Raw genomic sequence first — 18,415 nt, 5'->3', positions numbered from 1 at the left:
AAGCCCCTGGCTCCGAGCTTTGGGTCATATTACGTGATTCCCACTTTCAGTTGATCCTGGAGTCTCACTCTAGTTTGTTCTGAATTGATGTACTACTATATTAAAGGTGAAATCATGTGTCAGTGAGGAATTTGCTAAACTCTTTGTGGCAGTTTCCATAGCAGACACATAGCAGGAGTTTGCCCAGACTGCAAGAGTCAGCCCCTTAGGGGTGTATAAGGAAAGTGAAGCTTTACTTCATCTTCTTCAGGGCTGGTCTGTCTGGTTGAGCATGGGAGCTGGTTTGAAAGAGCACTAGTGGTCTTATAACATGGATTTCACATGGCTTGGAATTTACAACCCTACTTCTTCCTTAGTACAAAGAGCTGTTGTTAGCGAGAATAGTGCAGGATGTACTAAGACCTAGCATAGTACTGTGGTTAAGAATATGAAGTTCAGTACCAGACAGACCTGGATTTAAATACCAGCTTCAAAATGTACTCCCCTCGATACCTCATAGAAGTCATTTAACCTCCTGGTCTTCAATTTCCCTACCTCTAAAATGAAAATACAGACTCGCTCTGGCTCAGACTTGTAAACAGGACATGCTGTGTATAAAACACCAGTATCACTTAGGACACAAGCTGAACATTCAGTAGGTTAGCCATGTTTTCCCCTATTAAGAGATAGAAATGAAAATATAAGCTTAAATGTAAATCTAAATCTAAGTATCAGAGAAGATCCTGACATAGATGTCTTAGAAAATTTTAGAATGAATTAGGGAAAGAAGTCTATAGAATAGCTTTCCTTGGAAATCTAGTAATTATGTTGCTCTTCCATTTCCACATCAGCTTAGGTTGCCCTTCCAGTGAGTCGGGAACCAAGCGACTGATGGCAGCATCTTCCAAACCTGGAAGATACATTTCACAAGTACCAAAAGAAACACTATATTTTCTTAAAAAGCAGGAAGTGTTTCTTTGTTTCTATTCTTAAATGTGGTACATTGAAGTACATACACTCCGCTTAAACATGTGTCCAGATGTATGGTGTTAACGGAATTTAATGGGAAGAACAGCCTGAAGGAGAATCGAATCTGCGTCATTCCTTTCTCATCATTTGCCATGGACCACATTTGTCTGCTTCTTCTTATGTCTTTTATTGTGGCCAAAATAAAGAACTGGGGACATATGGATATAGATTTTTTCTTGTAACTAGCCAGATGGAAAAGCGCGGCCATGATGTCCTTCCTAGGGCTATGAAATATTCCCTGCAACCACCTGAGACACTTGAATTATAATGAAAATATTTCTTGGAGTCCAGAGTAGCCCTTGCTTAATAATTTTCAGTGTCTGTATCATTTTAACCAAGAGACTTGGTTCAACAATATGTTATGTATTTAACTGAAAAATTCAGCCTGGCCACATTGTATTAACTTTTTAAAAATCCCAAATTATAGGGATCAAAATATTTTATAGAAATCTAGAAAATGTAGAAAATACCTTTAAAATAAAAGCATTTTATAGAGGTTTTAAAAGTGATGATGATTTTGTGATATTGTGATTATGTGATGATTTTGTACACTATAAATGTACAAATTAATTAACAGACTAATCAATGATGTGACTATTATCTACATAGAACTGGACAAGGTTGGGCTGGAGGAATATGAATAGTACAGTGAAAATATGATATGAACTTTATGTCTAATCAGAGATATAATAACATAAAGATTATAATAATGGGCACAATTATAGAGTTCATATTATACAGATGTAGGGATTTTAAATACTGGCCTCTTTCTTGAAAACGTATGTATGTTTTATTCTATAGTATTATTCTAAGGTGACTACTGCTTTTCTCATACCAGCTTTCTCTGAGCCTTAGTTTAGAATTCTGTACCAGCAACTTCTGCGCCCCTGCTTGTCTGGGTCACCTTGTCAAGATAATCATCTTTATCTGGAGTCCTCAACCTTTCTGTGCTCAGGACTACTCAGTTGTCTTAATGACATAAGGATAGAAGATATCCTTATGATTGTTTTAACTAAGGTTTTTGACCACTCCTTTCTGCCCATCAGTGTTTCCACATCTTCAGATGGGGAAGCTGACCTACTGGCTGACCTAAGCATGGACCTACTGGCTTCTTTCATGTCAAGAGGTTGCCATTTCCTACTCACAGTATCCAGCCACTGGTATTTATTTTGCATTTTCTTCAACTTCTGATCCCCTGCCCACCAATGGCATCTTCTAGCACTAAAATTTTCCATACTGTCCAGAGTTGGGAATATTGGTGATCTAAGTATGACAGAGGAAAGCAAATTGAATTATAGGGCCAGAAAATGTACCTATAAAAATTACCCTCACATCTCATAGGCCATAACTTCTCCAACTTAAGCTTCCATCGGCATCATAGGGACACTCTTTGAATATCACCAGCACATATGAATTAAAATCACTTCCAAATAACATGTAATTGAAACAAAGGTCATTTCACTTTGCTCGATGCCAGGGAATTCTTAACCCACAAGTCATCAGAGACCCCCTGATAGGATTTTAAGTACCCATGGTACTCACAAATTTTGTTTTATATTATGTTAGTTTGTGTGACATTACATGTGGATGCTTGAGATGGCCTATTGTTCTCAGAAGAGTCTTAAAGGTTTCATTTATCCAAACATGGCTTAAGGATACCACTGATGTCATGCAGAGGGAGGCAAGCCAATGCATTTGAGAAGACACTGAAATTTGAATGTAGCAGAATAAGGGCTTTACAGTTTATAAAACCAACATAAAATTGTTATTTTTATGGTAAGCGGAATAATTCTACTCTTACTACACTGACCTTCATAATCAATTACTCCATTCTTTTATGATTGTCCACTGACTCCTACGAAGATGTAACTTACCAACCAATCAGGCAAAAAGGTTAGGTGGAGCGCCCCCCATAGGCCTAGCATGGTGTTGGCTCAATGGTGAACCCAAAGGTGGCAGAGTCTCTGTTCACAGGTAACTCTGGATGAGAACAGTGACATCTACTCTTTTTAGCCTCATGAGGGTAAGAATCTTGATTTTGTGCCTCAACCTTTGTCTCAGGTGCTTAGAAGAACACCTAGTAAATCATAGGAGCACAACCGATGATTACTAAATGAGTGAACTGAAGGCCTCAGGGTTCTGTGCTGTAAATGCCATAATGAATTTGACGGATAAACAAAATGTCCACAGCGGCTGAATGACACAACTCTTACACCCAGAGAGTACTGCTGAATAGAGGAAATAAGGGACCCAACTAGTAATGCATATCAATAAACTGCAAACTAGCCTCAATAGAGAAAACAAACGGAAGTGAAACACAACACAGTTGGAAACCTTTCTTCACGACAAATGTTTGACATAGGGGAGAACTCACTTAAGAGGCGAGGCGGGGAAGATCACTCTCCACCTCATCTTTTTCTTTAGCAAGCAACAATGCTGATGCCAAAGGATTCGGGAAAAGAAAAGCATGCTGTCCAGTGACATATATTCCTCATACTCCCTTCAATACGTGTTCTGCACACTACCCCTGACCTAGATGTCAGGCCGATGAACCATCTGTCCAGTTTCACTAAACCTCAAGGGGCAGTTCAACCAAACAAGGGGCTGAAACCCTGTCAGCCTCCAGATGCATCTGAATAAGGACAACATGTTAAGAGGAAGCAGGTGATGAGGTTTCCTGAGGCATCCCTAATTCCTAAGTGCATTAAATCATCCTTCAGTTCAGGGAAAAGAGCCTTCTGATCCCTAAAATCCTAAGAAAATAATTTTTGTGTACAGATGCTTGACTATATCAGATAAATAGAAATATTAGTGATTTCCTATATTGAGGCCATTCAATTATTGAAACTGGGGTTCCTCCTATTCCACGATCCCCATGGAAACACACAGGGTTGAGCATACAAATGGTGCAGTGACTCTTTTGGAAGTCACATCTGTCCCTGAAACTTCAGTCACCTGGAGACTGCATGCTTCATTCCCTGCTGCAGCTCAGTCCTGCCAGTGGAGGATGAGTTTAGAATTCTCACCTGAGCAGCCAAATTGGAAATGACTGTTTAAACAGCACAATCCACTCAGTGCTGAAACGATCATCCTTTGCAATTTTTGCTTCCTGTGGACTCTCTTCTTTTCTTTTGCTATTATAATAATCTTGCTTTAGTTTGTTTTATCATGGGAAGAAGATCACAGGACTCAGCAAATGAGCATATCAGTTAGCCGTACATCCCCATTTTCACACAGAGAAAAACTCTGCTTCTTTTGCTGTGCAACCACACATGCACATAATTCCTGGAATCCCAATTACATTCACACTCACGGCTCTCAGACACACACACGCACGGGCGCTGAGACACAAATGCCCTACATGTCAAAATGAAGCCAGGATGAAGATGCAGATAGGTGGGCATGGCACCAGGTGGATGTGTAATCAGTAATAAGAAATACATCGAGCCCCAAAATGAAAAGAAATCCCCCAAATTGTTCAGGATTCCCCCGCCCCCTTCCATTCACTGATTTATTAACCCTGAACAAAGATGTAATTGCAGGGTCTCAGAAAAAACTTTTTTTTTTCCTTTTTTTTTCATTTTTGGCATTTTTTTTTTTGTTTGGCTTTGAATTTCTTAATAGCTAGTCATACCATTCATTGCCTGTTTTCTTCACTCAGTTGCCCATCTTTTCCCCCCAGAATGAAAGAAGCATCAGCTTCTGAGTCTTAAGGATGAGACCTCTGCATTTTCTTTGCTTGTTTAGGGCAAGAAATGAAGTGCTGCCTCTTTAATTGGCAGAAGCATGCAGGAGGAGCATACCTTTAATTTAGTGTTGGGATACCTCACTTGCACCCTGGCTGTTGTCTTATTGGAGACGGCAGCCTGCCTGAGATCCTCTAGCACTGAAATAATATCATCCAGCACGCATTTCTTATCCTGATTTCTCAACACACACAGATGGGAAAAAGTATAATTATAGCCCTTGTGGTTCACCTTCATTTCCAGCACGGCTCGGTGGGTCTGCAGGATCCCCTCAGCCTGGAGCAAAATATTGTCCCCGGGTGGGGAGAGGAGGATCACCCTGCCATACCTCCCAGGGGTGTGTAAGTCCGAATAGAGCTGGCTTTTGGACTGGTCCAGGGGGAAAAGGCTGCTGGCCAGGCTGCGCTCGATCTTGGCCAGGCTGTGGCTGGGAGCGACCAGGCGCTCTAGGTCGCCCTCGGGCTGGAAGCGGTTGAGCGCGCTGAGGCCGAAGGTGATGGTCAGGACTGCGGGCACGGTGAGGAAAAAGACCGGGTGCCGGCTCACGCACAAGCCCAGCCTGTGGCAGAACGACTGGAGCCCTCTGCGAAGCACCTGCCGCAGCAGCATCCTCCACCAGATCCAGCTTGCAGGCGCTCCCGGCCGTCTTAAAAAGCACATGTGACACGTGTAAGCGCCAGGCTATCCCCCTCTCCTTCATCCACCCTCCCCCGGCCAGCCCCCATTCCCACCGCCGCCGCCTCCCCACCCCCTCCGCGCTCACCCCCGACCGCTCCGCCCGGTCTTTCCCGGGCCCCACCTCCATGCGCTCCTACTACTCTTTCAAACACTGCAGCAAGTTGCAGTAAGGCGGGCAAATATCGACAGCGCGCGTGGGGGCAAGCGGCGGGCGCTGCGGGGGCACCGCGGGGCTCACCTCCTCCCCGGCCTCCCCGCGCCCCAGCCGCCTCCCGCGCCCCCTCTCACCGCAAGAGCAGTGATCCCGCGGTTTAGCCCTTCATTTCGCTGCTGCAGTCCCCCGGCCTCCCTCGCTGGAGGTGGTTCCGTGCGGAGCGTCCCACAGATGTGGATTTCCTCTCCGTCCTGGTGGGGTTCGGGGCCGAACTCGAACCATGTGCCTCGGTGTTGTAAGAAGCAGACATGTGCCCCATAGGCGTGGGGGGCGGGGGGGCAGGAGCAGGAGGGGGCAGCTAAGCTTTTCTTCTTTTAAGATGCTGACAGTTATTTTTAGAGTTTTGTTTTCCCTCTTTCCTCCGCGATGGAGTGAATGGAAGAGGAAATGGGTGAAGGAGCTGCTGGCCCATTGGAGCGGAGGCAATTAGAGCCCCAGAAAGGCGGGGTGGACGTGGAGGGAGGGAGCTCCTGGAGGCCGGCGGCCAGTTTTTCCCCTCCAGATTCCCTGTGCCCTCGAATTGTGCTTTCCAGCTGAAGAAAGGGAACGGAGAGGATGATGCTGCATTTTCAACACACCACAGAGCATGCGAGGGATTTCCTTGCAACACCTTCCACTCAGTCATTTCATAGATCATCGGCTGCAATGAGGGCTCCCAGAGACCCCATCCTACCCGCGGTGCGTTGGGCTCTAGGGATCCCTTCCTCGATCTGAGGATTGGAGAGAAGGGACTTGCCCACAGCGGTCGCCTGTGGCTTCGGGTGTGTGTGTGTGTGTGTGTGCGTGTGTGTGCGCGCGCGTGCATGCGTGTGTGTGTGTGTGTGTGTGTGTTGAAGCTCTACAGGAAATATGTGGCTTTCATAAAATATTACATTCACATTCTGTACTTTTGAAGTTTAGGACAAAAAGTTCTTAAAAGCTGGTTTCAGCCCTCTTCCCCCATTTTTTCTTCCACTCTGCACCCCTGAATACAGTTTCTCGCCATCTGATTGATTCGGAGGTGAAGCGGACTGAGAGGCTAAGTAAGTTTCTTCTGTGAGTAGAATTCCAGGAAAAAACACAAACACTTGGGGACACTCATCACATAGATTTGCTTGAATAAAGAGGGCTAGATGAGTAGGGGTAAGCCCATGGGAGTCCCTTGGCGTGTAAAACGCTGAGTCCCCTTCACCATTTCGGAAAGAAAGCTCTCACCAGGTACAATGCCTCCCGCCTTACACAAAAGTGTGAAGGGGAGGAATTCTCACCTGCATCAGATCAGCTTCAAAAACTTGACTGTTAACAAATTCGTGTGTGTGTGTGTGTGTGTGTGCGCCATTTCTCACCTATTAAAGCTTTCACCATTTCACATTCTGGAAAGAATAAGAAGAAATCTTGAGGACAAATTCTAAAGTTTGATCGGAAACTGCAGGCTTCCTTTCCAAATTTCTGTTCTTTTTGCACTGGCTTCATAGGGAAGATGGAGTTTTAAGAGACGATTTGCTCACCTCTTCTCCGTGACATGAAAAGACTTGTTCTTCATTATGTGCTTAGAGATGGACCCATCCACACATACAAACAAACCGAAGGACCCATCCCCTTCATAAATAGATGCTTTCTATTCTGCTAGTAGAATCTGTTCTTCAGTTATCTGGAGAACAGTAGGACAGCAGAGAGCACAGACATGAGGACAATGCTTGTGGGCAACAGTCCAAAGAAAAATTCTAGCCTTTTAAAATTGGAAGTGAACTTAGTGACCATCAGTTTGAATTCCTACAAAGGACAGAGATGGCTTCCAAATATCCTTGATGATTCTCCACCCAGCCCATGCTGCAAAATTCTCCACGTGTAAGAACCCACTCATCTTTCTCAGAAGCCCTTTTTTTTTTAAGACAGCCCCTTCCTGTTTATCTGAACTCAATCTCCATGCAACACACATAGGTTAGTCCTCCCTCTCCTTCAGTGGGGAGGGTCCCCTTTGCGTAACTGTCAGATGTTCCTGTTATTTCATTTAATGTATTCCACTAGCACAACATGAGTGGACATTGCTTTTGGCTATACAGCAAAGAGGAAATGTATCTACCACCCATTTATTATGCCTTTTTTATTACATTAAGTATTCTTGGTTATATCCTACACATTAATTTTTCTAAAAGATGGTCTTTTTACAAAACGTATATTAATAGATTTTAGGAATGGACTGTTGAATAATTACATAGTTCACTTTATAGATGAGAACACTAGAACTGTAAAGGATAAGTGGGATTAAAACCATACTCAGTTACTGCAAAACTGCAACTAGTGTCCAGGGCTCTTGTTTCTTGTCCCGTCACGTTTTCCCCGGCAGCACTGGACCAGGCCCATCGCGCTGTCTGTCATGGTGAAGGAGTCGGTCAGAATCAACTCCTCTCCTACCGCCTCCATTTCCCACACCTCCCTCCCCAATGAATCCAATGGAATTAGAGAAGAATAAAGACACCACTAGATAATAAAGTCAGTAATATGATACATTCCTGAGATGAACTACTCTGATGTAAATACAAATCATGTTGTAGAATTATAATGACATCAAAATATATCCACTAAAATGTTCAGTGAAAAAGTATGTACAATATGAAACCACTTGGAAAAATAAAAATAGACACTGGAAAAGATAATATCTGTATTAAAATGTTTCTTTTTCTTGCTAGATTCTGGGATCATGGGAGTTTTTTTGACAAGAAAAAACATTCTTAAATTCAGAAGTTTCAGATTACAGAAAGTTGCAAAGATAGTACTCAGAGATCCCACATCCAGTCTCTATTATTGATACTATCTTATGTTAGGATGGTACATTTGTTACAATTAATGAACCAATATCCATACATTATTAGTAACTATAGTCCATACTTTATCCAGATTTCCGCAGCTTTTACTAATATTCTTTCATTGTTGTTGTTGTTCCAGGATTCCATTCAGGATACTGCATTGCATTTCGTCATCAAGTTTCCTTTGGCTCCTATTGGCTGTGACAGTTTCTCGGACTTCCCTTGTTTGGGGTGACCTCGACAGGTCTGAGGAGTAGTGGTCAGGTATCTTGAAGAATGTCCTTATTTGGGAAATATCTGATGTTTTTCTTACTGTTAGACTGGTGTTGGGAGTTCTGGGGAGGAATAACACAGAGGTAATGTGCCATTTTTATTATACCGTATCAAGGGTACCTTCTATTAACATGTGTATCACTGTTGATACGAACCTTGATCCCCGGCCAGAGTAGTGTTTGTCAGGCTCCTTCGCTGTAAAGTTACTCTTCTTCTACACTGCTTTCCGCAGGGTTTCCTTTGGAAAGAGGTCATTCTTGCAGCCTACACTTAAGGAGTGGGAGCTATGCTGCACTTCCTTCCTCTCTGAAGATGGAGTCAACATATGTTATTTGGAATTCTCCTACATGGGAGATTTGTTCTATTCTATTCTACTCTATTCCATTTTATCCTTTCAATCTTTTATTTATATCACTACTGACTCAAGCATATTTCTAAGTATTTCTTGTAGTTTTGATTATACTTAGATACTTCTTTCTGGCTCAAATGTTTCCAACTTTGCCTATTAGGGAGCACTTTCAATTGGTTTTTGTATCATTTCAATATATCCCGTTATTGTTGGGAACTTTAAAAATATATTCCTTGTTGGCAAATCTGGGCCTTCTGTGCTGATACTTTATAGCCACAAGATGCCAGATGGTTCAAGGTAGGTATGGTATTATTTAAACATTGCTGAAATGATGTCCCAGTAATTAAGAGGTCATCTACATATTGAAACAGAGTTCCTCTGTCCAGTTTTAGGTCCTTTAAGTCCCGGCTCATGGTCTCCCCCAAAATGGTGGAGGAGTTCTTGAACCCTTGTGGCAAGACTATCCAGCTGTGCTGAGTCTTGACCCGAGATTCTGGCTCCTGCCATTCAAAAGCAAACAACGGTTGAGGGTTTTGACCAACCAGAATGCAGAAGAAGGCATCTTTTAATTCCAGTACTGAATACCAGAAGCTGTCCCCAGGTATACTATTCACCAAAGTATAAGGTTCGGGACAGGGGGCTGAATGTCCTGTGCATTGTCATTTATGACCCTTAAATCTTGCACAAGCCAATATTCATTTGAGTGAGGATTTTTAATAGGCAATGTGGGGGTATTTTATGGAGAGTGGCAGGTCCGAATAAGTGCATATTCCTGAAACTTCTGAATTATTGAGCATATTCCTTCTAGGGCCTCCTTCCGCAAGGGATGCTGCCTCTTATTGGGATGCCTGCCTCTGGTTTGAGGTCAAATTTAACAGGGGAGGTTCGCTTAACTCTCACTGGCCTTCCAGCGATTCACACAATGGGGTTTACCTGGTTCTCGATTTCTTCTGGCCAAGGGCGTGTTTCTTCCTGCTCCCCACACAAAATCATGAGGAACTGCCTTGCATGCTCCAGAGGGACCTGTAGGTGACGCTGTTGTTCCTCTGGAGAGAAAGTGATCTGGACATGGAATTTTCACACCAAGTCCCTTCCCAGAAGAGGTATAGGACACTCAGGAATATGTAAGAAACTATGAGTTAAGACTATATCCCCCACGGGCATTCCAATGGTTTCAAGAAATATTGGCTTTCAGGGCTTCCAGAAATTCCAGTTAAAGTTATAGCCTGTTTTGAGGACTATTGAGTTAGAGGTCTATTGAGTTAGAGGTCTATTGACCATGGAATATGTCATTCTAGTATCAATCAAAAGGTTCAGTTTTGTACCCACCCCTCACTGTTCGTCTTGCCCAAGATTCCTAGGGAGGTGACTTTAATAGATCATTGTAAGGAGAGAATGTCTGGTCACCATTACTCATCATCAGAATAATTTCCTTTTCTGAACATAACTCTCAAGTTGTCTAATAGCTAATAAGCTTAGTAATCAATGCATGTAAAAGCTGTTGTTCCAAGAACTGAAGGTATGACCCACTTTGACACCAGGAGACCATAAGCAGTTCCACCTTTGTGCCTCAGGAGGACTGCAAGCAATTCAAGATGGTATCTGAGCCATTGTACTCCAGAATGAGATGACCGCCACCCAGGACACAGCTAAAGACCACTGCCCAGGGTAAGGATTCTGCAGTTTTTTAATCCAATTAACTTTCTCCTGATTTCCAAACCCTTACCTACACTTTGCTCTCCTTATAAAAAGGGCCATTTTAAAATGGTATTTAAGACGGTCTGTTACAGTACAAACGCACCACCTTCTCAGATTGTTGACCATCTGAATAAAGCACTCATAAAGATTCAAAAAAACAATTCCTTATTTTGTGGTGCTATAAGATATTCCAGATTCTTGTTACTATGTTTTTAATTTCAATGTCTCTGGTTATATTTTATTTGCTTTTTTCTTTTGTTGATTATGTTCCAATTAAAGGTGAGATCATATGGTATTTGTCCCTCACAGCCTGGCTTATTTCACTTAGCATAATGCTCTCCAGTTCCATCCATGCCATTGCAAAGGGTATAAGCTCCTTCTTTCTCTCTGCTGTGTAGAATTCCATTGTATAAATGTACCATAATTTTTTGATCCACTCATTTGCTGATGGGCACTTAAGTTGCTTCCAGTACTTGGCTATTGTAAATTGTGCTGCTATGAACATTGGGGTGCAATAGCCACAGGGGATTGGGGAGGGGATAGTGGGGAGAGGGGTCTATAGGAGCTACTATGGGGGACACAAGGATGGGATCAAGGGGGAGGGTGGAGGTGGGGGAGGGAGGTGGGACTTGCTGGAGCGGGGTGGAGGGAAGGACAGAAAATGCAGACAATCGTAACTGAATAAAAATAAATTAATTAATTTTAAAAAAGTAAATATCCATTGAATGAATGAATGAATGAATGATTTAACTTATCTAAATAAATAAATAATTCGTGCATAATAAATTTAAAGAAAAAGATATTCCAGGTTCTTCTTGTATCTTTCTTGCCCCAATCCTAGAATCAGTCATTTCTCTGAGGAACCCTGGTTTGTTTTTACTAGAAAATGGTATTAAAAACAAAGACATGTACGTTTTACGTGCTGCTTGCTGTTGTGGAGTTATTGCTGTTCTCAGCTGAAAGCAAGGATATAGGTTATACTAATCTTTGTACATGTATATCTATAAATTGTTCTTTATATAACTCCCTGTATTTATATTAAGCTAAATATGAGTTTATACTTATGTCTCCAAGTCTAATCTATTGCAACATGGATCATTATAGTCTCCTCCCCTTACTTATCTTTGACCCCCCCACTCCAAAGGTAAAAAAAAAATGGGCTCAGTGGGTGATTTTTAAATCATTATTCTACAATGAAAAAAATGCTAATTTTTATTAGAAAAATTGTTTAAAGGAAAAAGATTAAAAAATGGATTTTTAATTTTGATACTGTATATGGATGATGCTAAATAGTATTATGCACTCATTAGAAAGATAAATTATAGGCTTAAAAGAAGAAAAATGTTAACAATATTTTAAATCAAACTCCAAGGAGTTAATTTGCACTAAAACATCAGTGGATATCAATCACATGATCGATTTTGAACAAAGCTTAACAGAAAGATGAAAGCAGTGCATTTAGCGACCAATCAGTAACAACACAAAAATCTGTAGTGTTTAGTTCATACAGGATTTGTCTTTTCTCGTGTATATTGGTCAATGTCATTTTTCAACACTTGGAACCAAGTGGGAATCTATTTGCTTGTCCTTTTGCAGGATAGGACGCTGGAAAGACAGGAGCTCGGACACAGAGCAGCTGAGTTCTCGGACAGCTCTAACAGTTGCTTCCTGGGTGTTTGGGGCAAGACACTCAAGTCTCTGATCTACAGTTTCTTTATTTATAAACTTGGATTTTATTAGCCCACATGCTAATTCATTCATATCACTATTCACTAGAACTTTGTAACTCTACTGTATTATCTAATGCTGTAATGCTAGCAATTGCAACAAATAAACCTCTAAATCTTGGCAGTATAGAACAATAATAGGTTAATAAACGTTAATAGTCCATTAAGGATATTCCTGCTCAGCAAAAAAAGGTAAGCACAGAGGCTTCAGTTCCACAAGTCATTTATCCACATTAAACTCGTGACTTCCAAGGTCATGCCTGAAGTTATTTCCTAGCTAGGTTAGCCAGCTGAAAGGAGGAAAGATCCTGGAGGATTATGCCTGGGAGGCTTTTGTGCTTCAGCCTGGAAAGTGGCATGGTTCCCCTTCCACCCTCTGATTAGAACTTAGTCATAAGAGAGGCTGAATAATGCCACTTAGCCATGTGCCTAGAGAGAAGAGAGGATGAATTAAATGACCAGGTGGCAAAATCTCTCACACTCTTCCTGGGTTCTCTTGCCTTGCTTACCCAAAGTCCCTATTACATGTTCAAAGTGAACATCAGATGCCCTTTTGTCATTTCACGTAGCACTCATTGTTCAGCCACTGCCATTAATGCAATGTTGACTGTGGGGCTTTAAGAAAATGCTTTTTGAGCTCATTTTGTGATAGCTTTAAGGATGTTGATGGATCATTCACACCTCTGGGTCAGGCTTATTGGATTCAGAAAGGGCACATCTGAGAAAGTTTTCGATGCAATTTTGATCTTTAACATTCTGTATGCCAGCTGCAAGTGATTTAAGTAATAAGGGCATTTCTTATCTTACATATCAAGATGTGCAGAAGAACAACAATTACAGAGCTGGTTGATTTAGAGGTCCAATAGTGTCATTAAGAATCCAGGTCCTGCCTGGCCGGTGTTTGTTAGAGCATTGTCCTATAACCGAAAGGTTGCGGGTTTCATTCCTAGTCGGGCACGCACAATTCCTGGTCGCGCCATGTGTGGGAGGTAACCAATAGATGCTTCTATCTGGCATCAATGCTTCTCTCTCTCTCTCTCAAAAGCAATGACAAATATAATCAGGTAAGGGGGGAAAAAAGAAAGTAAAGAACCCATGTCTTCATATCCATTCTGCTTCGCCCATCCTGGGACCAGAAGCATTCTACTTGTGTGGGCAACACACCCTGGCAAAACCAGACCCTGAGGAAAAAAGAAGCTACCTTTTTCTGTGCATCTCCTCTAAGAGTGGAGAAGCCTTTCCCAGAAGCCCCCTGCAAACTTGCTCTTAAGTGTCTACCGAGCCCATGTGTAGGTCAATCACTGGTGAGAGGAATGGTGACACCATGATTGGCTTAGACAAATCTGGGCTCACAGAGGGGGTAAGAACGGGACCAGCCACCTCTCTGAGCACAGTGTCATGGGGGGGTGTTATTTTGTTAGTGTGTTTTGTTTTGAACAAAAATTTCTTCAGGAAGAGACTCAGTGTGATGGCGGGAATGTTTGGATGTTGGACAGCTGACACGAACCTTGGTGCTGAGTGTTTCTGTACAAAGCAAATTAGTTTCTGCAGACCATGCTTTCTGAATGAAAAATAGGACAAAGGAATTGATTTTTTAATTTGTAATTCATTTATGTTAAAAGCTTTATAATGGTTCAAAAAGGAAGTCCAGTGATGTTTGGTATTATAAATAATTACCTTCATTTCAATAGGATACAAATATATAAGTATTATTCTTCTGGAAAATCCACTATCTCTTATTCCCATATCTGTATCGGGTGATATGACTGACCTGAGGAGTTTATGCAATCATCTTGATTTAGTAAAAATTATGAAAAGTTTAGATACACTTTGCATTCATTGATAACTTAAACCTCATCATATGTAAGGCATGCATCAAATTTGGCTTATAGATTCAGTCTCATTAACATGTTCTTGTACCCTATATGTTTAGAACTTAAAATAAGTACCATTCCTATCCTAATAGTAAAATACCCACAGTATATATTCAAAAAAGGGATGAAATGGTACAGACATTTACAAATTTTTACCATTTATAAATAAATCACCAGTCCTGAATTTTTGCCAGAACGAGTATTTTCCTATAGTGGAAGGGGGTTAAAGTTCTAGAGAAGAGCTATAAACCGAAAAGTCACAGGTTTGATTCCCAATCAGTTCACAAGCCTGGGTTGCAGGTTCAATCCTCAGCTGGGGCATGAATGACAGGCAACTGATTGATGTCTCTCTTTCACATTAATGTTTCTCCCTCTTTCTCTTTCTCTCTCTCTCTCTCTCTCTCTCTCTCTCTCCACCCCCCCTCTCTAAAATCAATAAGCATGTCCTTGGTGAGGATATTTTAAAAAGAGTTCTGGAGAAGATTTCAGGCAATTAAGTTTCTGTGTAACTGTTCTGTTAATTTCTCTTCCTGCTAAACCACTGTATCCCCTTGCCTTGGATTTATATTCACAAACTAATACAAAGCAATAGAACTGAAGGAGGTGATCACTAATTTGCCCTCCAGCTATGATTCCATGATTTTCTGGAACTTGGGTTCATGGGGTTCATTTGCTTGGTTTGCTACATCTTACCAAGAACTACCTCTAATTCCCTACCCAAGTCTCAGCTTCCCTTTGCTGGTTACTATTCATACTCAGAGTCATTGAGCTTTGGAAGTAGCCCGGCACATCAGGAGATGCAAGCTTTGGTACTGGTCTGGAAAAAAAAGAGAGGCTGGAAAAATACTCAGAATATTGAGGCCACAAGGGAATAGCTGGACTGAAGATAACTTACTGCTTGCCAAAGAACAGGACAGTGAAGACAGAGTCTTATTGAATCAGTGCACAGGGATGGCGTGCTGCTCTCCACACACTGGCTTTCCAGTCATTTACATCAACATTTTCTAATGTGGGAAGAAGTGGACCACGCTCTTCAAAAAATCACCTTTTAGTTTAATTTTGTTTCTTCTTAAATCCAAGTGTAATACAGGTCAATCAGTCTGCCCTACAAAAGATGGAAGGATTGCCTCCATTGTTCCCCTTCCCTCTCTCTTTTCCTTCTTCCCTTCCTCCCAATAGCAGTTCATTTTCTGAAATGTTCCTTTTAAGGTCTTCTTCAAATTTCTCTCTCTCTATATATATATATATACACACACACACACACACATATACACACATATATACATATACATATATACGCATATATACATATATATATGGAGAAAGCCGCACAGAGAGCATGATCGAACCCGCAGGGAGGAGGATTTTACCACTGCCATCATTTTGAATGACGATACGTGGTGATACTAAAAAGTAAACCAGATTTTAGTCAGTTTTATTGTTTCTTTAAATTGTCTACAGCCAATGCTATTACTGCCTAAACCTGAGGTGGGGCACTTCCACCCATCCGCCCTCTCCCCTGTACCCCTCTTCAGCACATCACTGCGCCCGGACACTGCAACTGTGATTTCCGAGTAACTTCCATTCTGCATACTCAGTACTGCACAGTGCTGAAAAGGTGCGGGTGGACTTACAGTCAGTCAGGAATCACAATAGGGAAGACTCAGTTGTTTTACTTATATGATTGGATCCCCCCTTACGATGCCTTCTTCCCCTCACAATGGTCTAGATTTTGAGAGGGAAGACATGGAAGAACCCGACTGCTGGTGCAGCAGAACCTGCATATGACTTAATTTCAAACTGAGTTTTCATGCTGGGAAAACATATTTCTTTAGAAGAAACACAGGTGAAATGACACTAGACAACAGACAAGCTCAGACTATTTAAAAGTAGGTTTGACATTCAAAAATTTGCTCTTCAGCCTGTCACAATGAGGAATTACACTGTGACCTTCTGGGAAATTTTCAGCTTTTCAGCCAGGTAAAACAATGTAAACAAAATAAGTTGATATCCAAATGGAAAAGTAAAAATGTTTCATAGACCATTTAATGTTATACATGAAAACAACACACCTCCAGGAAGCATGCACATTACACACCCAGAGATTTACTTATCTGGTGGACGGAGGCAAAATCAAGACACTTAGAGAACCTGCCATGCATCAGAGATTCATATACAGCAAAAGTAAAACCAGTGAATCACTACTGTGGCAATTAGTAAACATTTATTGTGCCCACACCGAAAAGGTAGCTGCAAACCGGTAGCAGTCAAACCAAAACTTAGAATGAGGCTTTGAAAGGTGACTAAAGCAGGCAGCTTTCACACCTTTTGAACAGAGAAACAATTCTTTGTGAAAAATTGTCAAAAGGATTCTGGCTTGGGGTAGCAAATTATTGAAGAAGAGACAAAACTTTAGGATTTCCTATCTCTGGCAATAGGATGCCTCTTCTCTCTTGGTACAAGGAAGGTACCTTTCACACGATAACTTTATCTCCTGCTTTCAGGGAGACTACAGGAAGGCGAGAACGTTCTCCAAAACAGCTTCTGCCCCAGCTGTTTTCTTAAGTAACTTTAATTCAAAATTATATCTATCGACTATTCAATACATGATGGCATATGTGGGGAAGGCCTGTCCTGAATCCCATCATTAGTCTTGCAAAATAAGCTAAGTTTTGTCTGAATGACTAAACTGGTTCGTCTGCTTGGGGAATTCTCAAGGCTGCTCTTCGTTTGTCTTGATTTCACCAGATGAAAACCCTGTGAGCCCTCGTCTTTGGCAAAGTGCTCCTCCTTTGCTGAGAAGCTGTAAAGCTTAGTGCCATCTTCATTCTATTGCGTTGAAATATTCTGTGTCTTCCTCCTGCACAGACTGCCGTCTTCATGAGGGCGATGTGTACCAGCCTCTGGTCTTGCCCTCAGTGCTAGCAGGATGCTTGGCACGTGCTAACCACGTAACAGCATAGTAGCCACTTAACTCATTCCGGAATGGCTCTCCCAATGTAAGAGAGGCACAAAAGAAACTAAGAAATGTGAGAGAAGTATAAATGTCACCAAGGATAAAATCCAACCAACTACCTTCAACCCAGCGGCTCAGACCTTGTGGCTACGACATGGGTCTGCCCTGCTGTGTGCTTTCGGTCCTTTGCCCATTTTCTTTTTATTCCCAAGAGCCTCTTCGTCTGTCACCAGGCTCAGCTCTCCCGTCATTTTCAAATTGTCTGGATTTTGGAGTTCACCTTTCTCGCTTTCGGTTTTGTGTGCTTCTGATAACAGCTTCTCTTTTTTGATGATTTTCAGGGTCTAAACAAAGTTCATTATAGCTAGAGTGTAAATTCAAGGGCAGGGTAGCAGAAGATAAGGCTGAAGGAATGAGCTAGTGCAGGAATATAAAGAAACTTGAAAACCAGCTTCATTCGACACAATGACCAAAGACTCAGTGAATAACTAAGATATACAAAGCCCACCCTTGCAAGCTGAAAGGGTGGCTACTTTCATAGAGTTTCCATTTGAAGGGGAGTTAAGGAGTTGGAGCAATGTGGAATGACCAACTGTTACAGGACCAGACTGGGTTTTAGACTATGGCTCTGCTACAGAGTGGATGGAGAATGAAGACTGGGTGACCCTTTGGGAGGCTGGAACAATTCGAACCGTGACAAAAGCAGCCTGAACCAGGGTAATAAGGGCTGGGGTGGTGGGGAATGAAAAGCTTTGTAAGCTACTTAAAAGTGCAGATAAAAATAATTTGGTGGTGGCGATATGTGGATGTGTACACGAAAAGCAGATAGTATAACTCCTGAAAGTACTACAAAAATAAGCACAAAAACAACTACAGTAACATTCCTGCCCTATTCTATGGGTGAGGCAGTACGACATAGTAGAAATACAGATTCTGGACACAGACACATCCAGGTTCCAATTCCTTAAATCCCTCTTCCGCCACAAGGCGCCTTGGCCAAGTTATTTCTCTAAGCTTTAGCCTTCTCATCTGTAACAGTGAGATAATAAAAGTTCACACCCCATTAGCTTTTGTGCAGATTAAGTAAAATATTGAATGAAAATATT

At 41.8% G+C, this 18,415-nt stretch overlaps 1 protein-coding gene across 1 annotated transcript in view; it reads right to left on the bottom strand.

The window, feature by feature from the left end:
- PTCHD4 (patched domain containing 4) overlaps positions 1–5,448 on the bottom strand; it is a 173,831-nt gene extending 168,383 nt beyond the window's left edge. Inside the window, exon 1 of the mRNA XM_024558046.3 lies at positions 4,986–5,448. Coding sequence (XP_024413814.2) covers positions 4,986–5,414 — 429 coding nt within the window. The 5' untranslated portion in view covers positions 5,415–5,448. The remainder of the gene's footprint in view (positions 1–4,985) is intronic.
- Positions 5,449–18,415: the final 12,967 nt, after the last annotated feature.

The sequence above is a fragment of the Desmodus rotundus genome, chromosome 11, assembly GCF_022682495.2.
Source record: "Desmodus rotundus isolate HL8 chromosome 11, HLdesRot8A.1, whole genome shotgun sequence".
NCBI classification, from domain to species: domain Eukaryota; kingdom Metazoa; phylum Chordata; class Mammalia; order Chiroptera; family Phyllostomidae; genus Desmodus; species Desmodus rotundus.
Note: the sequence above shows the minus strand (reverse complement) of the source record. Positions and strands in the feature narration are given on the sequence as shown.